Source organism: Anser cygnoides, chromosome 9 (genome assembly GCF_040182565.1).
Source record: "Anser cygnoides isolate HZ-2024a breed goose chromosome 9, Taihu_goose_T2T_genome, whole genome shotgun sequence".
Lineage (NCBI taxonomy): Eukaryota > Metazoa > Chordata > Aves > Anseriformes > Anatidae > Anser > Anser cygnoides.
Genome location: NC_089881.1, coordinates 23726062 through 23750850, shown reverse-complemented (window position 1 = coordinate 23750850; position 24789 = coordinate 23726062). Strand labels below are relative to the sequence as shown.

The window sequence follows — 24789 nt, the reverse complement described above, 5'->3', positions numbered from 1 at the left end:
CCTTGGGAAGAGACACAGTGGGGAGCACCTCCCTGAGGAAGCCAACACCTGTTGAAAGCTGTGATTTCTCAGTCTGAATGAGTTCCTGATGAATTATTATCTTGGGGATTCAGTAAAAGCCGTTCCCCCGGCCGAAATGCGTGTAGTTCAGCTAACATGCTGTGCTCTGACAAGCCCTCACAAAGCCAAGAAAACCAAATGATGAATTTCCTCAAATAAACAGGGTAATACCAAAAACGATGAAAATAAGCTCTTGGAAGCTTTTGTCTGTGCCTAATGTTTCCCACATCAGTTGGGTAGGCACTGAGTGGTAGCACATAACCTGACAGGGGATGGGTCGAAGGCTTAGTAACCTGCACGTCCCCTTTCTGAAGCAATTTCCTTGTGTTTGCTTGCTTATGCATCTGGTAATCACTAGCTCAAGATTGTACTTTGTTCCTTTGGACAAAAATATTCATCAAAACAGTTCATACTTAAATGAACTACTTTTTTTTCCTTGCATTTCCAATTTTCTTACTTTACAGACAAATTTCAGCAAATTCAGTCCTATTAGAACACTGATCTTCCTATGAGATGTTAGCTACTTGGCTGCTCTACTACAAACCTTTAAAGCAGAGAAGCAGCCTTTAAATGATTTTTAAGCACAGTCAGTAGAGATTACTACTACTCCTGACAGCAGTTTTTTCCCATCAAATTTAATTGTAAACATGCTTTACCAATCTGTTTAGTTTGCTTGCTGCACTCTTGGGATACAGAAAGTCGTTAACATGAATCACTATTATAGTAAACATACTACATTTCCTTCAGTGAAATAAAAACTCAGAGACCAATATTTATTAGTTAACCTTGAAACTTCAAGTTTAATTTTGCAACTTCAGCATTGGGGAACACAAATGTCTGGCTGAAGTCATACAAAATACTTTGAATGACTTTTGCAAGTACCTTAATATTTTATAGATGAACAAGTGGAAATACTGTTTCATGCTAAAAGTATAATCTGAGAACATTAATTTATCTGCCTTTAAATACTTCTTAATAATAGTGACTTACATTGGCAGAGTTAAAATTAAGATGATAGAAGTTAAATATGGGCAGAATTATGGCCCCAAATTCATGCAGGTAACACCAAATGCATCTTGGTTTGCAAAATTTACCAAGCATGAAGTCAGCCAGAGATTCTGCTTAAAGAAAACATAGAATTTTACATTCAGATTTCAGTTTTGAAATATGACGCAAGTGCCATAGTATTTAAAACATAAGTTTTGCATTACATGGAGAGCTTGTAGTTAGCCTTCAACAATACTAAACTACGTTTATACACATGATACCTTGATACGAACTGAATGTAAGTTATATGTTTTTACAGAATAAAGTATTTTTAGGGTACAAAATGGCAGTATGAACATTTCAAGCCTGTTTTAAAACAAAGAGAAATTTCAGCAATATGGCCAAAGTTATTTGGAAGGCATTTTAACTCCATTGCACTGTGTAGGTTTGGCCTAATTCAAGTTGAAGCTGGGTGATACTCAGGACCTGTGGAAAAACAAAAACGGTAACTATACATTGAGGATACACTCTTGTATTTTTTGTTTGTTTGTTTTTTCTGCATTTAACAGAGTGTAGTGGATTTATATATATATATATAAGTAAAATATATAATAAATATATAATTAAAAATATATATTCTTTCTTTTGTGATTGTATCACTGGTTAGTTGAGACAGCATAGGCTTTCTATTTCTGATCAATAAGCTATCATCCCTTCATTCAGAGGAACTTTTAGTGCTGAGGAATATACACATACGTGGATATAAATATATAAATAAAATGCAGCAAAACTTGGAACACACTACAATTCAGCTATGCATATCCATTTCTTTTTCTTCAACCCCCCCCCAAAAAAAAAGAAACTGAATGAAATATGTCCATTCTGTTTTACAATATTACTTTCTTCTTCTAATCTTCTTTTTAATTCATTTGTTTCATTATATACAAAAGTTACATAATTTTGGCTTTCCACTGAAAGACAGAAAGTACTGAGACTTAACAAAATACTGAATTTCAAACAAAGGGTAGTAAGATCCCAATAGCAGAAGAGATTAGACCCTCTACCAGAAAAGTGGTGAGACTGAGTGCCCCAGCAGTTCTGTTTGCATTTGAAAGATGCTCCATTGGAGTGCTGTCCTGAGTGGCGATACAATTGTACACATTTGTCTCAGTTGGCTTTAGCAGTGCTTGACTTTATTGTCTGGGAAAAAATGCCGGGGACAGACATGACCCGTGCAGATGGAAAGCCTGGCACTCTGAAGTTGGTGGGAAGCTTAGCCGATAACTTCAGAGGCATGGAATTGGACTTGTGCACGTAGTGGCCCTGTGTGAGCTGCCTTGCCTACAGCTCAAATCTGACTTGACAGAGGAAGAAATGGTGTTGACAAACAGAGGTAGGAAATAAAGTTGTCAGACAAAACTGACAACAATAGGGTCATGTAGAGACTACAAAAACATTTGTTGCTTTTCCTTCCTTCAAATCGCAGGCTGTGAGTAAGCTATTAGGAAGAGTAGAAACCAGCACAAAACAAACCCCACCATTTCTTCAGTCAGGAGCAGCCTGGGTTCCTCTACAGTAACTTCTGTGCTTAAAAACTCTACCGCACTCCCTGCACAATATTTACTCTCTATTGAACAGTACCTCCTAAAAGTGACTGTCAGTTAATGATGATATGTCCTGCTGAACTATCCTCTAAATATGGTATTAGAGCTGAGAGCTGAATCCCCAAAGGCTTAAGAGGACATATTCAGTTGTGAAAGTGGCATTATGCGAAAAACAGCGTCTCACCTGGGTGGTGCTGTCGTATCTCACAGTGTGAGCTGACGGAATTATCCCACCATTCTGCAATACAGCTACCTGCTTAACGTTGGTGTTCACGCCCAGGACTTTAATTTCAGTAAACTTTAAGTTGTTTGGATCAGTGTAACCAGGATGCACAACTGTGATATCTAAAACATTCTGAAAGAAAAAAAAATGAAATAGGATGCAGTAATTACACGGGTACAAGTCTACTTGAGCCTTTCAATTGCTTTCCTCACTTCCCATGCATTTTAAAGAAAATATGTCTGTATGTTTTTATTTATTTTCCAGACGTTGAAGGCTTCAGTTTTCTTCACATTGTTAGTCTATCTAGATCCTGGAATCCGCTGTGTCTTTAACTGCTGCACGGACAGACCTTCCCCGCTATCCCTGGGACAGCAGTTGTGCCTCATATCCCAGCTGCTGTGAGGCCTGATCCAGGTTTAAACCCAGTGCTCTGTGAGAAATCATCTCCATCTAAAGGATGTGCACCAACATCCGTCCTGCAGCTTTCAGTCTGGGCCAGCTCCTTAAAATGACTATGCACCTCTGTGGAATAACCCCACTGAAATAAACTAGATTACTCTGATGTATATGAGTACAAAGAATGCCAAACGAGTTTGTTCTTCTAGTGTGCACTCACATATGCTGCTGGGATCCCAAAGAAGTTCTTAAAGCAACATTTAGAGACCCACAACAGTCTTCGCCCTACTGAATAACAATTACTCTGTCATCCAGGATCAGTCTGAAAGGGGAATATCTAAACTTTGCAAAGGGACAAATTAAAATACAAATAGTTAAAAATGTGACAAGGATCACCTCAAGTGATTATTCGGAAACTGTTAGCTAGCATTACATACCTGCTTAGCAGTAAATGATGTTAGCAGATATGCACCACCTTCATATGCGTCTGTTAGAAAGAAAGGATACAATCAAATGTGTTCGCTGTTTAGCTGTTCAGTTAAAATATTATAAAACATTCAGTTGAAGAAGTGTGTATGTATGCTCTACCCAAATTTGTATATTTGTCTCTCTCTCTATAAAAAGAGCATAACTGTATTTGTGCAAGAAATGCTTTTCCTACCTCTACCTCTATTCACTGTCCAATTACACATGATTACTATATATGTTGATGCTTCTTTGAAATCACCGTTGTATATTTTACCAGTCCTCTTATTCAGTACTAAATGAACTCTAATGAACTAATGAAAGTAGTGCTGATGATAACAGGCATTGAAGGTACTGCCTTTCTGCTCTACAGCAAACTTCCCTACACATCACTGTGCAACATAACAGTTTTCTGCATTATTTGTCGTAATCTCAGGTAACGGCTTATTGTTATTACAAGGGTAATAGGCTCTGTATAGGAAGGATAAACAGCACGCAAATATCTCTTGTCTGAAGACAATTTAGATTTACTAATGCTGAGGAAATCAGTGAAAGCTTCCCACGTTTCCTATGGTTATGGCTCCCATAGGTTTGAGGACAAGTCTTTGTTATATTTGCTGCCCTAGGTCCAGGACACCATTTCTTTGATACCTAATATTAATTCTATAAATCGTAGCATTCTATGGTCTCAATCAGTAAAAATCACTTTGTTAATGTGGAGCTTTAATTTTTGGCTCTGAGGGCGTGCTCAGATAAGGCCTCCAGAATTGGGCTTGCTTTGGCCAGCAGAGTCTGGCATATCCATATGCCTCTAATGCTCAAACACCCCCCACTACACTGAGGACTTCTAAGGCATAAGCAACCACAAAAGCCTTTTTTTTTTTCCCAAGTGATGGCGAAGGGTTGCAGTTTCTTATAGCTTCACGTTTCCACTTTGACAGCAATGTTATTGTTAGAACCGCAGACAAAAAAGTGGTTAGCTAGCTGCTGAGCATTATTTGCTGTTCACGGACTGCTGTAATTTGTTTCATCTCGTTCCAGTTCCTCTCATTGTTTTTTGTTTCTCTGTTTTAATTTGGGCTTTGAATATTTCCAAAGATGGAGGCTCCACAGCCTCTCTTGGCAGCCTGTTGCAGTGTTCTACCACCCTCACAGCTGGAAAGGTGTTTTAGGATGACAAGAAAACATGATACGTACCAATGCGAACCCCATCATCCCAATAAAGCTGTCCTTCTGCCATCTGAGTGTCATTCAAAGCAACAGTAAGTCCCATTGGGTTTTTCCGGCTGTACAAAACAGAATATTTTTTTTCCTTAATATCCTCAGCTAATCACATTTCCTCTCTCCCAAGCATTAGAACTTGTTTTAGAAATATTGTCTGCCATTCATCTGGTCTCTGATACTCATTTTCTTGACCCCACAGCATTACATTTAAAGGAGACCATTAGGAAGAGACTGAAGAGAAAAAGCATCCACAAATCTCAGGTGCTTCTATAAATAAATGTATTCTTTAAAGACTGGTAATAATATGATATTATTAATTAATATGATAACTACAACTAAATTTTAATATTCTAGTTATTCTTATTGTACCTGTAAAAAGTTGTATTAGCAGGTTGTTGCCATGCGAGAATGTAACCGCCTCGGATATGAAGATTGATATGGTCCAAAGGAGCTGGTAGAGTTACTGACTGTCGCCTAATACCAATGTATACATCCTGTTTATGAAAAAAAAAAAAAAATGTCTTCTGTTGATCTCCCTTTACAGTTATTTTAGAATGAAATAATAATAATAATGATTATTATTATTAATTTTTTTTGCTAGGCAGATTCCTTAGGAGTTGTTTCTACAAATCGCGCTGTTAATACAGGAGTAACTACATAATGCCCTACATTGCTCTCTCTACATAAGAGAAACCATAAAGCTATGCATCTGAAAAAGTGTTTATCAACCTCAGGGGAGAGCAGCTGAATCAAAGCGGCCATTCAGGTGAAATACAAACGTGTGATCAACGAAGTGATTTTTAATGCCTACCCCTTCTTACTAGTCTTTTCTTATCTTCCATGAAAGGCTGGTGCAGCTAACCCTGTTTGTCTTTCTCCATTCCAGCATTCTTATGCTAGTTTTGGCTGGGATAGTGTTAATTTTCTTCAAAGAAGCTTGTGTGGTGCTAAGTTTCAGATTTACGATGAAAATGGTGTTGATAACACACTGGTGTTTTAGTGGTTGCTGAGCAGTGCTTATACAGAGTCACAGACTTTTCTGCTTCTCACGCTGCCCTGCCAGTTTGTAGGCTGTGGAGGGGACACAGCCAAGACAACGGACACAGACTGACCAAAGGGATATTCCATAGTATACGATGTCATGCTTTGCAATAAAAGCTGGGGGGGAAAGAAGGAGGCAGGAGTACATAGTTCAAGTACATAGTACGTAGTACAGCTCTGGTCCTGTTAAACATTATTACAATAAAAGGAACTAAGGATTTTTATAAGAAAACAGCTAAGAAGATGTAGTTGTTATAATGCCAAGAAATGATGATAAACACAAGTTTGTAAAAGGGAGATAGTGGCTTCACACCTCAGCACACCCTGCTACTATCTGAACAACATTATAAGGAATACATACAATTTTGAAAATGACTTACTGTGTAGTAATCATACCAGCGGGCATCAGGTATGTAAGCATCCACCGTTACAGCATTCTGGAATTAAAGATACGTTTTTTAGGGAAGTTAAAGCAAAGAGGAAAGTTTAGCTAAAGTAGCTTTAATACTTTCATATACATTTGGGTGCTTAAGCACATACCGGTTGCATTACAGGGCTGATGAGCAGTGCAGGTCCCCAAAGGAATTGTTCATATATATCCCATGTTGCTCTGTCTTCCACAAACCTGCACGTTAACAGAATCTTGATTAAACATTGAGTGCTGAACTTTTCCAAAATGTTCTTTTAAGATGCTTTCATCAGTAATGCAATCTACTATTCCTAGTAGCTGTTATTTCCTCATCTGTATTTATTCTAGTATTAACAATAACTGAGATAGGTGATTAAAAATATATATTTTATTTATCTGTTTCCTTTTAAATAGATCAATTATTGTTTGCCAAGAATGCACAGAGATCCTAATGTGAAAATCATTGCAGGAATGCAGGCTATTACTTAGTTTTCTTTTTTTTGCCGTTCCTTTTGCAAATTGATTTTCAGGATTTTTAGACCACAGAACTCAAAAGATCAGTTTTGCTTTGGAGATATCGGCAGTACTAAGATTAGGTAGTGGTCAGACTGTGAATCATTTTCTCATCTGTGTCACTTTTTCCTTGGGCAGGTGGTTTGAAAAAAAATCAAGACTACATGTAAACAGCTCAATGATCTTTAGCCAAGACAAGCGTATATATACTATATATACACTAGAGCACATCTTATAATAAAAGGAGCTAAACCTTTGTCCTTCCAGGGACAAAGAAGGCTTTGTACAACCAATAACTTTTTTTTTTTTTTTTGATCAATTCTATCAGTTTGGCCAGTAACAAATAAATAGATAAATAAATAAAATATGCTTTTCCCTGCAAAACTCTGTCATGACTTATGGCAGATTTATCTCCCTCTTCTTTGCTTAAAGTTTTTGTCCACCTGTTTTTGCAACATCTGCTTTTTATTCTACATATATCTATCATCAATATGTCTAGCATTCAATGAAACATCATTGTTGCTTCTCCCTAAAGAGGCTAAGGGTGAGCTTTAAAATGTATACATTAACTGTAGCTAAGCAAATGTTCAGTTTTGCATAGCATAAAACAGAGAACTTCTGTTCTCTGTGAAAGTAAAACTTGATATTGAAAGCTCATATTCTCAATTTCATACCTTTTTTTTTTTTTTAACAGAAAAAATGCTCTAAATAATGGAAAACATCATTAGGAGGGTTCTAACTCCAAAATTTGTTGTTGAAATTCTTGACAAGAGGAGCAAAGAAGTCACACTTACTCATGGAGTACGGGGCGGATCACAGTACTGCCGTGGGCATGGGCGTCGTACATTAATGTATAAAAATAGGGTAACAGAGTGTATCTTATATTCAGCACCTTCCTGGAAATGTCCTCAAATGTTGCATTCCAGGAAACAGGATCTTGCCTCTAAAAGAGAAGAGACAGTTGCTACTCAAACTGGCTTACTGTGTGTTTAGAACACCTATGGAAAAAAATAATGCCGATGTTTACAAGAGTGTTCACATTTAGCATCTCTTTCGTTTTATGTTTTTCTCATGACTTCATAAAACCTAACCGTAGTAGTGGCAGTAGTAGTAATTACCAAATGTGCATCAAAATCTGCCTGGCAAGACAGCTGTGAAAGTTTCAGTAGACCCTTGCAAATTCCTCTGCCTCCAAACTAGAGCACCTCCATTTACTTATTCTTCAGTTAAGGACTAAGTGACAGTGAAAACAGTAGGTATGACTGTCATCCCTAAGAGGGGAACTAGAAAGAAGGAAGAAGAGAAAAACCTGTGGGGAGTACTGTAAAAAATATTTCTTGCAAGTTGTCCTGAAGGCGTTACACATCCTGGAGTACATAATTTATTATCCCTCTCTCCTGCAGGGCAGCACTCAGGACTTGCAAAAAGAGACCAAAGCACTAATGACTGATGTCAGGGAGCACTTCCAATCTTTACTAAACGTATTGAACAATACCTTGGCAAATTGGCTAAGACTGCAAGCAACATGATAACCCTGAATCTGCATTTTTAAAGGCTTTGGAAGTCCTATCGAAAGGTGTGCCGTGGCAAGATAAGCACGTAGGTTTTGAAAAGAAGACTCGGATTCATTAGACATGTGCCACACAAATAGCACTACTCGGCTAGACCTGAAGCTTTAACTGGAATCTACGTGCTGTTTCAATTTTTATTTTTCCACTTATCTAGTTGTACAGCTTTCTACAATATAGTCCTTGGCCAGCACAGACCTACATTTAAGCAATTATTTTCCTTTATTCCTAAAAGAAATACAATATCTGATGGTGGCAAATGTGTAAAGTACATAAATTCCTGACTCTTATTCCAGAGTCATATTACACTGTCCCGTTTTCTCATTTATGGTAATAATTATGGACAATTAGGGCTTCAAACTCCAAGGTCAGTTTTGCTCCTTTAACAGCATTTGCCACAAAAGCACTGTATTTTAGTGTAGTGACTGTAAATCAAAATGGCCTAAAGGGAACAATAGGTAGGAGTTGGATTCAGTCAAATCAAACATAGTATATGCTTCCTTCAAGTGGTCTAAATCCCAGAGCAGCCCCTCGGCAGGCATAAAACCTCCCATGCGAGGGGGGAGGATTGCAGCAGAGCTAGCATACAAACACAGACTGTTATTTTTTTGATGAAGAGCGAAACGTGTTCTTTTCATGTCCGTTTTGCTTGGAATGTGCTTTTTTTGACACTGGCTGGCTTGTGTGATGCCCCAGCTGTTCTCTACATGTGCATTGCAAAGGTCTATCCATTAACAACCATTAAAAATCTGAAACTCACTCTTGTTCCTTTCTCATTGTGATTCCTTGAATATGGGTAAAATGCACCCAGCTGCATCCAGCGAAGACACAACTCATACTGTGAGTCATTAAAGAAGCCACAGATATCAGCTCCTGTCTGAAAGTTGACAAACAATCCAGTTGGAATACTGTAAATTCTTGTACAGTGTCAAGATAATTAAATAAAATATAATAACTGGTTAGCTTACATAAGATATTCCAAAGAGGCTGAACTCCATCATACCTGAAAGGAGAAATAATTCATTGTTACCAGCTGTTTTTCTTCCCCCTTTCATATGCTAATGGTCGTGCTAGATAATATATATTATAGTGCTGAATGAGAAAAAAAAAATAAATCACAATTTCTCTAATTTCTCTTGTTTTTCTTCTGCAGAAAGAGTTGGGAGATGGTTTGTCAGAAACAAAGATATGTCGGACAGCAGCACCAGCAGATGATGAGAACTGAGGTGACAGAACACAATGGGGGGAGGTGGCTGGTCCCAGGGGAATAAAGGAGCTCCCAACAACCAGGGGAGAAGTAAAGAAGAGGTAGTCACAAAGGAATTGACCATGGATTCTGGTTGTTGAACAAAGAGCGTATTTCAGTTAAAACCAATAAATTCTAAAAGCAGGTAAGTCAAGGAAAAGGAATTACTGCACAGAATATACTGATTAGAGACCTTCTTCCTTCTACATACCAATAACAGATTTAGCCAGCTGATCCCAAGCTGCCTTGTTATCACCCAGCCAATGTCCAGCCCATCTTCCACTGCTGGGATACGTTGAGCGGGTGATGACGATCCCACGCTCTTTTGTGGCATTCCGCAAAGCGCTGACATTGAAAATAGATGAAGAAATAAATTACACGAGAATTTATTACATAAGATTCTCTCAACAGAGAAGAAAATATTTCCTTCCTGTTCCTTGCTTACTCATTGAATTGGAAATGAAACAGCACAAATATACTATCGTTAGATCAGACGCTATCTAAAGTCAGCTGGGATCCTATTCACTAAGAAACAGGTAATGACATCTGTCTTGGAACTGAGAAAATAAATTCCTAAAAGGAAAGCCTTATGAACAGAATGTGTGTTTTAAAAGTCACTGTTTTCTCTCTTCACCCATATTCAAGTAATTTTGAATACCCAAGATAATAGAGCCCTTCTTAAATTAACATTCTTAAAAAACCTGTATTCATTTTCCCTCACTACATGTGTAAGGCTAAAACAGTATCAAGGCTAGAAATAAGAGGCTATCCTAGCACTAGCTAGAAACAAAAAACACATGTTTTATATTTTAATTGCAGTAATTAGGTGAGACTGTCATTGAGTAATTACTGTTAACAACAGCTGATCCAAATGTTCAGACCTGTTCTCTGTTCTGCCTTGTAACAGAATAGCAGAGCAATGCCTTTTGATTGACTGCTCCCATTTACAATGCTGAGCATCGCCCCAGGATGGCCTTGACTCAATAGAAACCTTTGCTGAAAAGGCAACGTGCTATGTGTGAACACCCTGGGACAGGACAACGATTGGTGGCGAGTTATTACATCCCAATTAAACTGTATGAGAAATAGCACCGTGACCACCTTATTTCATAATACAGGTCAGCAGTTGGGTTTGCACAACTTAAAATGTGCATGGATGAAACCCTTAGAACTGCTATACAAAGACTTGCTCTGCAGCTAGGTGAAGAGTAACTTTCTTTAATATCAGACTCGGGTAAACTGCCGCTAAAAGGTACCTTGAAAATTGCATCTGCTCAGGGTCAGTGATTTTAAAGCTGCCACACTCAAAATAAAGGCTCTGCCTGCCTGTCCTGACACATCGAGTGATGCTGCTGCTGGTGTAGACATGCTTGAGTTAGTTTTTTTCTACTTGGCTCCAACAGCAATATGCCTTTATTGCACTGCAACAGTGGAAGCTCAGCTTCAGCTCCGACCTGCACACACCCACCATGCCTTCACCTGCACATCCTTGCTCAGGTTCCTACCACCCTGCTTGCGCCACACGCGAGATCACAGCACAAGCTGAGCAGGAACGTGACTGAAATACTGCCAACTGCAAAACCTGGAGCATTGGTGCTCTGAACACCAAACTCCACTTTGAACAGAACGGCAGAATCAACACTACTAGGATGAAAAGGAAGATTTCGCAGACATCTGAAAGAGACTCAGGCAGGTTTGGGCCATAAGAATATGGACACCAACTTTCTTGGCAGCACATTTTGGAGATAGCAAGAAAGTATGCAAATCTCACTTACTCGAGGGTAGGTTTTGTTTGTGACCATCCGTAAAGACTGTGGACATCATAGTGTCTAACTGGGGTACCGTCCGGAAGATACTGCTGACCTTCCATGCATGGAGTTTTGACAATTAAACCATCTGCCCGGAATCCCAAATCTAATGAGAAGGGAAGAAGAAAAGAATACATGCTTTTTAATGAGGAATATTCAATAACAACTGCAGTTAATTTTTGTAAATTGTCATGATTTCTTTTGTGTTCACTCTCTGTTAGGCATCTATACTGTCATCTATGACTTATTATAAAAGAGCGTTTCCATCTTTTTCAAATGGGATAGCTCCATTAGTCCTATGCAGGCATCAGGGTTTCTAAGCATGTTAATAGCTCTATTATAGATGCTCTTATTGGAGTGGCTCAAAGAATAAACAGGGTATATCCTAATTCAGCAGATACTGCACATCTTTGTAAACCCTGTCCTGTCATCCATATAAACATAAGTTGGGTTGGGTGTTGCATGTGCTGGTGAAGGCCTATGTCTGAATATTAACTTCCCGATGTTTCCTGAGAAACTATTTATAACAACTGAAGACCACAGTAAGCAATAGGACTACTCTAATAGCAGAACAGCAGAGTGATGAATGATGAACATTAATAAATAGTTCCTGAGTTGTACTACCTCATACCAGCACTTAAGTAAAGCCTAGTTAAGAATGTCAATTATTTTTATGTATAGATAAATGCTAGCTAGAAGGGACACTTTCAGTTAGGAGCTTAGTTGTGGTTTAATATACCTAACTATAGGAATTCATGCCACATGCACCAATATGTAAGAAATGTCATAGTAGTGAGAATGACCTAACACCATTTTATGGACTCATCAGACTTACGAGGAATATATGGTGGCTTATTAAGGAGGTCATCTCTACAACCACCAATGGCGCCATTATAAAAAGTTGCCGGTTCATTCATGTCCTAAAAATACAGAGCAAAACTTGATTGTATTTCCTTCAATCATACAAAATACACTGAATTCTAAATTACAAACAAGCAGTATTGTAGATGCCCTTGAGAACCCTCGCAGCTGCAATCTCAGTCTGCAGCTCCACACGTGCTTGACACACATTCACACCACAAATCAGATGCATTTCTACACTTACAATCCACAGGCCATCAAACTTCACACTTTTTGAGCTGTCACGGGGATTGTTGTAGAACTCCAGGATTTCTCTCTTCCACCACTCCACTGTGGAATTGCGGAAGAAGTCTGGGAAAGCTGCATGTGCTCCGTAGAGCTGTAAAAACAGGACAATAGAAAAGATAGAGCACTGGAAGCATCCCACTGATAAAATGCTGGAATTTTCTAAAACAAAAAAATAATTACTTGCTTTCTGTTCTGACTTTGTTAGGAAGGCTGGCCATTTTCTGCATCTTATTTCTGACGTGAGATTTTATCAACTAGCTCGCTGCTATTTTTTCTTAAATGATGTACTTCTCCCTCTATATTTGAGACAATAGCCAAACCGTACCAATATTTACCTGTATTTGGGTTTGCTCGGGAAGTGACTCATTGACTTCAACATTGGGAAGAAACGGCCAGACCTACAGGACAAAGAACATTTTGAAATTATTAAACCACGCTGAATATAACTGAGCACTGGCAACAGAACGATATAACAATTCTTTACTGCCACATATATGAATGACAGCGTATACTGAAGACAATTCAGTTTGCAGTATTTATTCAACGTATCATTTACATTCAGGCATGAACATAATGTTAGCAGACTGTGCCTATGGATAGCACTGAAGTCTAGGCTGACATGATGCTCACTTGGATATGGCATACCTCTATGGTCGTACACTTTTTAAGAATAGTACCTTGGAATATATAATGTCATTGGTATTCGGCCACTTGATGAAGACATCGTCGGCTACACCTCTCGAGAAAGTAGGATAATCAGTTTCGTTTCCAGAGATAGTTGGATCCTAAAATGAAATGTAACAAACTTTTGCTTTATGCTGAAAAAATAAGTTTAGAAATGCTTTTAAACACATTCTGAATTCTGCAATGAAAAAAGTATGCCAAACTGACCAGGATAATGATGAATCTCATTCCTTCTGCTTTTATTTTGTTAATTAGAGCCGGTAATCCCGCAAAGCGTGCGCCAAGAGTGAAGTCCAGTTGCCGTTCCATATGGTCAATATCTACGTATTGGACATCCTGCAATTCACAAAAGCAATGAGGAAAAAAATCATTTTCTTTTTATTTCCTTTTTTTTCTTCTTTTTTTTTTTCCCCCTCAAATACAGATTTATAGAACATCTGCTAAGAAGTAACAATCAATTTAAACTATTGCGACAGAGTAATGCCAGACACAGGTACAGACTGGGAGACAGTGGCTAGAGAGCAGCTCAGCAGAAAGGGATCTGGGGGAGCTGGTTGACAGCAGGCTTCCTAGAGAGGTGTTTGATATCCCAGGGCTGTCAGTGTTCAAGAGGCAACTGGGCATTGCCCTCGTTAATATGTTTTAGCTTTTGTTTAACTCTGAAGTGGTCAAGCAGTTGGACTAGATGATCTTTGAAGGTCACTTCCAACTGAACTATTCTATTCTATAACTTTGTTTGACCTATGTGTTTTTGCTCCTTTCCCAAAAACAGACTGTGCCAAAACAGCTGACTTGACATAGAGCAATATCCAATTGAAATGACGCTGCATTATTTCTTTCCTCCTTGTTTTTCCTGTTTATCACTGCTCCTTCATAGTCAGCATGGTGAGAGACATCTGAGTGCTTCTTTATTATGAATGATTAAAAGATAATATAAAGCAGCCTAAGAACCACATTTAACATGACCTAGGGCACGCAGAGATGTTCAGCTATAGCATAAAACAGAGTTTGCTCTTCTCTACCATAGTAGTGGGGTGGGTTTTTTTTTGTTTGTTTTGTTTTCTTTTTTCTTTCTTTGTGTGTGTTTAAAGGGTCTTAACTGATACTCTGAAGCCTGAAGTTCAGGCATGAACTCAAATGTTAAGTGCTACCAGCGTACATAGGGAATGTTAGCCGCCTTCATTTGCTCCACCAGCTGGGAAATTTCAGTGTCGTTCCTGTATCCATAGCGGCACAACTGGAACCCCAAGGACCAGTAGGGTGGCATCACTGGTCGTCCAATCAGCTAGAAGTAAGGGAGAGTATTTGTGGTGAATAGGCAAAAACCAACCAAGCAACCAGTCCACAAAGAATGCTAGTTTGTAATAGGGTAAGAATCCTACTGCAGTGTACTCCTGAACAACAAGTTCTGGTGTTGGGCCCAAAACCATGTAAAAGTCCAGAATTCCTCCAATGGTGCGGTATGTCAGGGCAGGGGTTGGCTGGAACGTCACATCTAGAAATGGGGAAAGTGAAATGAAAAAAGGATGCCTGGATTAGCAGCTATTGCAAACCACTGAACATAAAACACGCTGAGAAAATAAAATGAAGATTTTCTTACCCATTGCATTGCTGTTAAGCAAGAGAACTCCATGGGCATTGCCATCTTCTTCAAGAGCCATGTAAAATGGCTGATAACCATAGGAATTCAACTTATACTGCAAACAAAATAAAATACTTTCTAAAGCTGAAGCATCATAAGCAATGACCTGTTTACATCTATTTTAAAAGAATTAGTAAAAGATGAGACACACAACTTCCAAATCTACAACAAAAAGCTTCAAAAGTATACACTTACAACATACACGCCTACAAAACACACCTGCAGAAAATCAGTTTCAGCTTGACAACTGGAGTCTGTCTTGTTCAGAGTGACCAAGCATGAAGGAAAGCAAAGGTACTACTGCTTTTAAAACTCGCTAATGAGAAAGAGCTTTCCCAGGACAAAATTTTCTCTTTTTTCCAGCTGTAGCAGACATCTATCTATATGATCAGGAGATGATGTTATTTTTGAATATATTTCAATATATTGAAATCTGCACCTAAGTTATAGATGTAATAAACTGCCACTATTTCACTGCTCATTCCCTGAAAATTGCCAACATTGTGTTATCTTGTAGGAAACAACACTCATATATGCACAGACATAAGATTTCTGATTTACCCCTCTAAGCACTAATTGAATCCCAAAACCATGGGATTTGGCCTGATACGTTTCAATCTTTCAGAACAACTTGTTGGGAAGCATAAAAAAGGAGCACTGGGCTGTGATTTCTAAGCCATATTCATCAGACTTAGAGCCTGAGCTCCACACATTTGGGTTTGCTGGTCACAAAGCAAAAACAGGCTTAGAGAAGACCACTGCCATTGAAACACCGTCCAAATTATAAGCCCCAATAAATGTGTCCAGTACCAGCAGACATCCACTGGACTTTAAAGCACTGTTGAATATCTCTGCACGCTAGGTTCATTTCTACTTACAGTAGGAGCCTGGTCCCTTGTGAACATTCCCCAGGTGTTCCAGCTCATGTTGCGTCGAAACATGGTGTGCTCTGTTTCTCCAAATCCATATATATATTGGGATGCCAAACGGGTAGAAATCTGAATGAACATGTCGCTGAATGTGAAGGTAGGCAGCTGTGAATCCCAGCTGAAGTAGGAAGAAAATAAAAATAAGAATATTTAAAAGTATATAAATATAAAGAAACATAAATTTAAAGAATATAGCAGCCTTTAGTGCCATGTTTCACTGGAAGAACTTCTTTTAGGCTGAAAAATATTTTCTTCTGTTCTGCACTTTCTCATGTGACATAGGACTGAGCAAATGTCAGACTACAAAGTGACGGGGGAAAAGCTGTAAATGTGAGAAAATGATATTGCTTATGGTACCTTCTCCATCCTTTCCCTGGTCAGTGCTCTCATACAGTGCAATGGTGAGGCCATCTCTGATAGAGCTGCACCTGGCAGTTAGCAGACAGTGCCATTTTGTGGGAAGGATAAAAAAACTAGTCTTGAGGTATTTGAAAAATACCAAAAAAATGGTTTGGGATGAAAAAAGCTAGCAAAAATAAATGAAATAAAATAGATTGATTGTGGCTTACATGACTGTCCCTGTGCTTTTGCGTCGAACCTGTATACCAAATGGTTTTCTCTGAACTGATACTTCATAGAGTAGGTCCTGGGCTGTATTCACTGGGGAGCTTGGGAGATTTAATGGTATAGGAACCTCATATCGTGCATTCTGGTAATCATAAATCTATGAAAGAAAAAATGAAAATGAATTCATTTCAATGAGTTGTTTGAAATCTTACTTATCGTATAGGAATTGAGAATTAGTTAAAATTAAAACAGTAAATTACTGAATACTTTTGCCAAGCTGAGTATTTTCTTTCAACACATATTTTTGCTCCAATTCTTTCACAGTATTTGGGATGTAAACAAAAAAACAACACTTAAGGATTGAAATGCGGATCATTAATGTCTGGTTAACTATTTAAATCTGTTAATTCAAGTATCTATTTGAAATTTTATTGGTATTTTACATGTTTTAACTATTTTAAATATAGACATATATGTGTGTGGTAAATACCTCTCTGATTAATCTTTTAGTCATTTTTTAGACAACTCAAAAAAGAGATTCCTTTTTAAGTTTTTTTATTCTGTAAGCTCACACAACTTACTTCTTGATGTCTTACATTTTGTGCATCACATCATCACTTTTATTTCAGTCTTATTAAATGCACAATAAGAAGTGATAGTCTAAACAGTAGGGCATTAAAAAATTTAGAACACAGGTGGAAGAATTAATGCAAAAATAAAAATTACAATCACAATTATGCTTACAGCATAATTTACCTGTATACTAAAAAAATGTCTTTAGCTGCAGAGTTCCTGGCTGACATTACAGATATACATCAACAGGATAACTTAGCACGAAATTATAGAACAAAAACAACAAAAAAAAAACCACCATGGCCTAGTCTACAAAAACTTAACATTTATGTAATTTATGTAAACAGAACTATTTTGAACAATGGGACATTACAAACTACAAACCTCTTGACTGAAATTACCTTAAATTGCAGCATGTGGTTGCTGTGATATTTAACCTCCAAGCGCAGCGTACCAATTGGTGCAGTGTAATTCTCATTAGCTCTGGCATTGATGCTGTTTAAGGTCAGGTTGGCTACCAAACCTGATGAGGAGTATTCTATTCCACCAACAGAGTAAGGGTTGTCGGAGTTGTAGTAGCAGGATGGACTGTCTGGGTTTGATGGTGACTGCTGCAAATGACAATAGGTTGCAGGTTAGTGAGTGACGCTGGCCTATTGCATTTCATGCTATCAACATGAGATCCAAAGCTCCCATTTTTATCAGGTAGCTGTCAAATGGAGAAATTTGGGGAAAAATTAATACAACTACTGAACAATAAAGAAGCAATGCAGAACCCAGTGATCTCTATACTAAAATTCAGATATAATCAAATAATTCAGTCAAGCCTGTACAAATAATTCAGTCAGGAAATTGAGCCCATGCACAATGAAGATGGATTTCAATTCCCTGTATCTGTGATCTTCTGCTGAATCCTGAAACATGGCTGAGTCTTGGCGTACTGAAATTCTCAGAAGTTCCTCCCTCCTAATCCCGTTGCCCTCTAGTCTCCACCAGCCTTCAGGAGGATGTGCGAAAGCCACATTAGATATTCAGGCAACAGCAGACCAGGCCTTTCCATTGGATTGCATATATCTTTAGTCATATAAATTATCCCTAAAATATCCACTGAGAATTACATCTTATGTATCAAAGATCTCCCGACAGCAAGGTCAAAATTACTTTCAGTTTCCTGCTATAATTCAACAGAAACACTCAGACTAGTTATTCTGAGATTAGATGAGCTGACGCAGGTTAATGCATTAGACTTCCACCTCTGCGTACTTCTCATTAATTCTGCCTAGTTGTTTTAATGAAACTATGCCTGCTCCTCACATCTGAGCTGCTAATGAATATTTATTCATCTGTCATCAAAATCTAAGCACCTTTCAACTTGAGCAAGTTTTTAAAACATACACAGTCCATAACATGACCAGAATTTGATTTCACATGAAAAGACATTTCCAAATATCCAAAATTGCAAAAAAAAAAAAAAAAAAAATCTTCCTAAGAATGCAACAAATTCAGGGAACTTCATCCACCCAATTCAGCTGTTGCTGTTCCAGGAACAGCTAACAGACAATTTGGTCTTCATACTTAGTAGATATGTCCAGGCTATAGAATTTAGATTTAGAGGAGCAGGGAGTAACTCAGCTGGAGACACCTTTTAAAGATCAACCCCGCCAGGGTAGAGTGCTCCTGCATGTTTGTAGTCATAAGATATCCATCAATGAAACTGTGTAATAAGGAATTGTATGTCAGTCATTATGGGTTGGATACATAAGTATCAACAGAGATATGAACAATTTCGTTTGCATAGGAGTTATAAGATCCAGGGGATTCAGGGATTTCTTCTCAAACAATCTAAAGGATTTTTTTTTTTTTTTTAACTTAAAATGTGCTTCAGTGACTATGAAGGTGAGACAAAAGGGGTGAGTCTGGCAGGTGCCAGTGAAGCAGAAGAGGCAGTAGTTAAAGATGCTGATATTCTATTCCATTATGTTCTGTTCTTTTTTTTTTTTTCCAACTCCGTTATTATTTCTTACCATCTTGCAAAGAACACCACATTTTTCCTCAACTTCTGATACACTTTGAAAGAACTTACATTGTTGCTAACTACCTTAGTATCAGTGAAGCAAATAAAATTGCTAGTACAGGTCAGTTGATGGCAGTGCCCCCATACTAATTATGTCTGACAAATCTGCCTGACTACTTTTTCCCCTGTAACCACAACAGAGAGAAAGCTATGATTCTGGAAAGGTTTCTGTCACGACCATTTAGAGAAATCATTTTTGCTTACCTCCCAGACACAGCCAAGTTGTTCACATTTTTCTTTTGTTGGATCCTGATTGGGATAACAATCAAACCTTTCGTTGATACTTAATTCTTGAGTCCATTGCAGTGTGTAGGATTTTCCCAGTTCAAGCTGAAGTCCTGTTATATGAACAACCTACAAATATTACACAATAAATACTTATTAAATCCTACAGCAGATCAATCTTTCCTTCAGTTAGTAGAGAAGCCATTCCTCAGGAAGAATGCATTTTCCTACGTTTTCCACGTTTCACAGCATGTGTGCATCTGACCCAGAGAGAAGCATTGCACAAAGAGTTACTGTTGGCCGCAGAAAAATGCCACCAAGTGGCATTGAGACCAGGAGACTGCACATTGTGCCTCGCCTACAGCTCAAATCTGACTTGACAGAGGAAGAAATGGTGTTGGCAAACAGAGGTAGGAAATAAAGTTGTCAGACAAAACTGACAACAATAGGGTCATGTAGAGACTACAAAAACATTTGTTGCTTTTCCTTCCTTCAAATCGCAGGCTGTGAGTAAGCTATTAGGAAGAGTAGAAACCAGCACAAAACAAAACCCACCATTTCTTCACAGTCAGGAGCAGCCTGGGTTCCTCTACAGTAACTTCTGTGCTTAAAAACTCTACCGCACTCCCTGCACAATATTTACTCTCTATTGAACAGTACCTCCTAAAAGTGACTGTCAGTTAATGATGATATGTCCTGCTGAACTATCCTCTAAATATGGTATTAGAGCTGAGAGCTGAATCCCCAAAGGCTTAAGAGGACATATTCAGTTGTGAAGGTGGCATTATGCGAAAAACAGCGTCTCACCTGGGTGGTGTTGTCGTATCTCACAGTGTGAGCTGACGGAATTATCCCACCATCCTGCAATACATCTACGTGCTTAACATTGGTGTTCACGCCCAGGACTTTAATTTCAGTAAACTTTAAGTTGTTTGGATCAGTGTAACCATGATGCACAACTCTGATATCTAAAACATTCTGAAAGAAAAAAAAATGAAATAGGATGCAGTAATTACACGGGTACAAGTCTACTTGAGCCTTTCAATTGCTTTCCTCACTTCCCAGGCATTTTAAAGAAAATATGTCTGTATGTTTTTATTTATTTTCCAGACGTTGAAGGCTTCAGTTTTCTTCACATTGTTAGTCTATCTAGATCCTGGAATCCGCTGTGTCTTTAATTGCTGCACGGACAGACCTTCCCCGCTATCCCTGGGACAGCAGTTGTGCCTCATATCCCAGCTGCTGTGAGGCCTGATCCAGGTTTAAACCCAGTGCTCTGTGAGAAATCATCTCCATCTAAAGGATGTGCACCAACATCCGTCCTGCAGCTTTCAGTCTGGGCCAGCTCCTTAAAATGACTATGCACCTCTGTGGAATAACCCCACTGAAATAAACTAGATTACTCTGATGTATATGAGTACAAAGAATGCCAAACGAGTTTGTTCTTCTAGTGTGCACTCACATATGCTGCTGGGATCCCAAAGAAGTTCTTAAAGCAACATTTAGAGACCCACAACAGTCTTCGCCCTACTGAATAACAATTACTCTGTCATCCAGGATCAGTCTGAAAGGGGAATATCTAAACTTTGCAAAGGGACAAATTAAAATACAAATAGTTAAAAATGTGACAAGGATCACCTCAAGTGATTATTCGGAAACTGTTAGCATTACATACCTGCTTAGCAGTAAATGATGTTAGCAGATATGCACCATCTTCATATGCGTCTGTTAGAAAGAAAGGATACAATCAAATGTGTTCGCTGTTTAGCTGTTCAGTTAAAATATTATAAAACATTCAATTGAAGAAGTGTGTATGTATGCTCTACCCAAATTTGTATATTTGTCTCTCTCTCTATAAAAAGAGCATAACTGTATTTGTGCAAGAAGTGCTTTTCCTACCTCTACCTCTATTCACTGTCCAATTACGCATGATTACTATATATGTTGATGCTTCTTTGAAATCACCGTTGTATATTTTACCAGTCCTCTTATTCAGTACTAAATGAACTCTAATGAACTAATGAAAGTAGTGCTGATGATAACAGGCGTTGAAGGTACTGCCTTTCTGCTCTACAGCAAACTTCCCTACACATCACTGTGCAACATAACAGTTTTCTGCATTATTTGTCGTAATCTCAGGTAACGGCTTATTGTTATTACAAGGGTAATAGGCTCTGTATAGGAAGGATAAACAGCACGCAAATATCTCTTGTCTGAAGACAATTTAGATTTACTAATGCTGAGGAAATCAGTGAAAGCTTCCCACGTTTCCTATGGTTATGGCTCCCATAGGTTTGAGGACAAGTCTTTGTTGTATTTGCTGCCCTAGGTCCAAGGCACCATTTCTTTGATACCTAATATTAATTCTATAAATCGTAGCATTCTGTGGTCTCAATCAGTAAAAATCACTTTGTTAACGTGGAGCTTTAATTTTTGGCTCTGAGGGTGTGCTCAGATAAGGCCTCCAGAACTGGGCTTGCTTTGGCCAGCAGAGTCTGGCATATCCATATGCCTCTAATGCTCAAACGCCCCCCACTACACTGAGGACTTCTAAGGCGGAAGCAACCACAAAAGCCTTTTTTTTTTTCCCAAGTGATGGCGAAGGGTTGCAGTTTCTTATAGCTTCACGTTTCCACTTTGACAGCAATGTTATTGTTAGAACCGCAGACAAAAAAGTGGTTAGCTAGCTGCTGAGCATTATTTGCTGTTCACGGACTGCTGTAATTTGTTTCATCTCGTTCCAGTTCCTCTCATTGTTTTTTGTTTCTCTGTTTTAATTTGGGCTTTGAATATTTCCAAAGATGGAGGCTCCACAGCCTCTCTTGGCAGCCTGTTGCAGTGTTCTACCACCCTCACAGCTGGAAAGGTGTTTTAGGATGACAAGAAAACATGATACGTACCAATGCGAACCCCATCATCCCAATAAAGCTGTCCTTCTGCCATCTGAGTGTCATTCAAAGCAACAGTAAGTCCCATTGGGTTTTTCCGGCTGTACAAAACAGAATATTTTTTTTTCCTTAATATCCTCAGCTAATCACATTTCCTCTCTCCCAAGCATTAGAACTTGTTTTAGAAATATTGTCTGCCATTCATCTGGTCTCTGATACTCATTTTCTTGACCCCACAGCATTACATTTAAAGGAGACCATTAGGAAGAGACTGAAGAGAAAAAGCATCCACAAATCTCAGGTGCTTCTATAAATAAATGTATTCTTTAAAGACTGGTAATAATATGATATTATTAATTAATATGATAACTACAACTAAATTTTAATATTCTAGTTATTCTTATTGTACCTGTAAAAAGTTGTATTAGCAGGTTGTTGCCATGCGAGAATGTAACCGCCTCGGATATGAAGATTGATATGGTCCAAAGGAGCTGATAGAGTTACTGACTGTCGCCTAATACCAATGTATTCATCCTGTTTATGAAAAAAAAAATGTCTTCTGTTGAATTGATCTCCCTTTACAGTTATTTTAGAATGAAATAATAATAATAATTATTATTATTATTTATTTTTTTTGCTAGGCAGATTCCTTAGGAGTTGTTTCTACAAATCGTGCTGTTAATACAGGAGTAACTTCATAATGCCCTACATTGCTCTCTCTACATAAGAGAAACCATAAAGCTATGCATCTGAAAAAGTGTTTATCAACCTCAGGGGAGAGCAGCTGAATCAAAGCGGCCATTCAGGTGAAATACAAACATGTGATCAGCGAAGTGATTTTTAATGCCTACTCCTTCTTACTAGTCTTTTCTTATCTTCCATGAAAGGCTGGTGCAGCTAACCCTGTTTGTCTTTCTCCATTCCAGCATTCTTATGCTAGTTTTGGCTGGGATAGTGTTAATTTTCTTCAAAGAAGCTTGCGTGGTGCTAAGTTTCAGATTTACGATGAAAATGGTGTTGATAACACACTGGTGTTTTAGTGGTTGCTGAGCAGTGCTTATACAGAGTCACAGACTTTTCTGCTTCTCACGCTGCCCTGCCAGTTTGTAGGCTGTGGAGGGGACACAGCCAAGACAACGGACACAGACTGACCAAAGGGATATTCCATAGTATACGATGTCATGCTTTGCAATAAAAGCTGGGGGGGAAAGAAGGAGGCAGGAGTACATAGTTCAAGTACATAGTATGTAGTACAGCTCTGGTCCTGTTAAACATTATTACAATAAAAGGAACTAAGGATTTTTATAAGAAAACAGCTAAGAAGATGTAGTTGTTATAATGCCAAGAAATGATGATAAACACAAGTTTGTAAAAGGGAGGTAGTGGCTTCACACCTCAGCACACCCTGCTACTATCTGAACAATATTATAAGGAATACATACAATTTTGAAAATGACTTACTGTGTAGTAATCATACCAGCGGGCATCAGGTATGTAAGCATCCACCGTTACAGCATTCTGGAATTAAAGATACGTTTTTTAGGGAAGTTAAAGCAAAGAGGAAAGTTTAGCTAAAGTAGCTTTAATACTTTCATATACACTTGGGTGCTTAAGCACATACCGGTTGCATTACAGGGCTGATGAGCAGTGCAGGTCCCCAAAGGAATTGTTCATATATATCCCATGTTGCTCTGTCTTCCACAAACCTGCACGTTAACAGAATCTTGATTAAACATTGAGTGCTGAACTTTTCCAAAATGTTCTTTTAAGATGCTTTCATCAGTAATGCAATCTACTATTCCTAGTAGCTGTTATTTCCTCATCTGTATTTATTCTAGTATTAACAATAACTGAGATAGGTGATTAAAATATATATTTTATTTATCTGTTTCCTTTTAAATAGATCAATTATTGTTTGCCAAGAATGCACAGAGATCCTAATGTGAAAATCATTGCAGGAATGCAGGCTATTACTTAGTTTTCTTTTTTTGCCGTTCCTTTGGCAAATTGATTTTCAGGATTTTTAGACCACAAAACTCAAAAGATCAGTTTTGCTTTGGAGATATCGGCAGTACTAAGATTAGGTAGTGGTCAGACTGTGAATCATTTTCTCATCTGTGTCACTTTTTCCTTGGGCAGGTGGTTTGAAAAAAATCAAGACAATACATGTAAACAGCTCAATGATCTTTAGCCAAGACAAGCGTATATATACTATATATACACTAGAGCACATCTTATAATAAAAGGAGCTAAACCTTTGTCCTTCCAGGGACAAAGAAGGCTTTGTACAACCAATAACTTTTTTTTTTTTTGATCAATTCTATCAGTTTGGCCAGTAAAAAATAAATAGATAAATAAATAAAATATGCTTTTCCCTGCAAAACTCTGTCATGACTTATGGCAGATTTATCACCCTCTTCTTTGCTTAAAGTTTTTGTCCACCTGTTTTTGCAACATCTGCTTTTTAATTCTACATATATCTAGCATCAATATGTCTAGCATTCAATGAAACAT

The 24789-nt window shown here is 38.1% G+C and overlaps 1 protein-coding gene across 3 annotated transcripts in view; it reads right to left on the bottom strand.

Annotated features, from left to right (window-relative positions):
- Positions 1 to 832: 832 nt before the first annotated feature.
- SI (sucrase-isomaltase) overlaps positions 833 to 24789 on the bottom strand; it is a 67766-nt gene continuing 43809 nt past the window's right edge. The window contains exons 41-70 of one of the 3 annotated variants that reach the window (XM_067002375.1): positions 23897 to 23981; positions 23737 to 23793; positions 22685 to 22809; positions 22288 to 22376; positions 21063 to 21112; positions 20195 to 20365; positions 19367 to 19516; positions 17490 to 17699; positions 16518 to 16672; positions 15898 to 16066; positions 14978 to 15074; positions 14760 to 14872; positions 14537 to 14662; positions 13585 to 13713; positions 13371 to 13478; positions 13029 to 13091; positions 12650 to 12784; positions 12380 to 12464; positions 11512 to 11650; positions 9948 to 10081; positions 9459 to 9493; positions 9251 to 9367; positions 7717 to 7865; positions 6541 to 6625; positions 6381 to 6437; positions 5329 to 5453; positions 4933 to 5021; positions 3708 to 3757; positions 2836 to 3006; positions 833 to 1533 (exon numbers count right to left, since the gene is read on the bottom strand). In XM_067002375.1, coding sequence (XP_066858476.1) covers positions 1471 to 1533; positions 2836 to 3006; positions 3708 to 3757; positions 4933 to 5021; positions 5329 to 5453; positions 6381 to 6437; positions 6541 to 6625; positions 7717 to 7865; positions 9251 to 9367; positions 9459 to 9493; positions 9948 to 10081; positions 11512 to 11650; positions 12380 to 12464; positions 12650 to 12784; positions 13029 to 13091; positions 13371 to 13478; positions 13585 to 13713; positions 14537 to 14662; positions 14760 to 14872; positions 14978 to 15074; positions 15898 to 16066; positions 16518 to 16672; positions 17490 to 17699; positions 19367 to 19516; positions 20195 to 20365; positions 21063 to 21112; positions 22288 to 22376; positions 22685 to 22809; positions 23737 to 23793; positions 23897 to 23981 — 3331 coding nt within the window. In that variant the 3' untranslated portion in view covers positions 833 to 1470. The remainder of the gene's footprint in view (positions 1534 to 2835; positions 3007 to 3707; positions 3758 to 4932; positions 5022 to 5328; positions 5454 to 6380; positions 6438 to 6540; positions 6626 to 7716; positions 7866 to 9250; positions 9368 to 9458; positions 9494 to 9947; positions 10082 to 11511; positions 11651 to 12379; positions 12465 to 12649; positions 12785 to 13028; positions 13092 to 13370; positions 13479 to 13584; positions 13714 to 14536; positions 14663 to 14759; positions 14873 to 14977; positions 15075 to 15897; positions 16067 to 16517; positions 16673 to 17489; positions 17700 to 19366; positions 19517 to 20194; positions 20366 to 21062; positions 21113 to 22287; positions 22377 to 22684; positions 22810 to 23736; positions 23794 to 23896; positions 23982 to 24789) is intronic. The other 2 variants (XM_067002376.1, XM_067002377.1) reach the window with 2 other exon arrangements.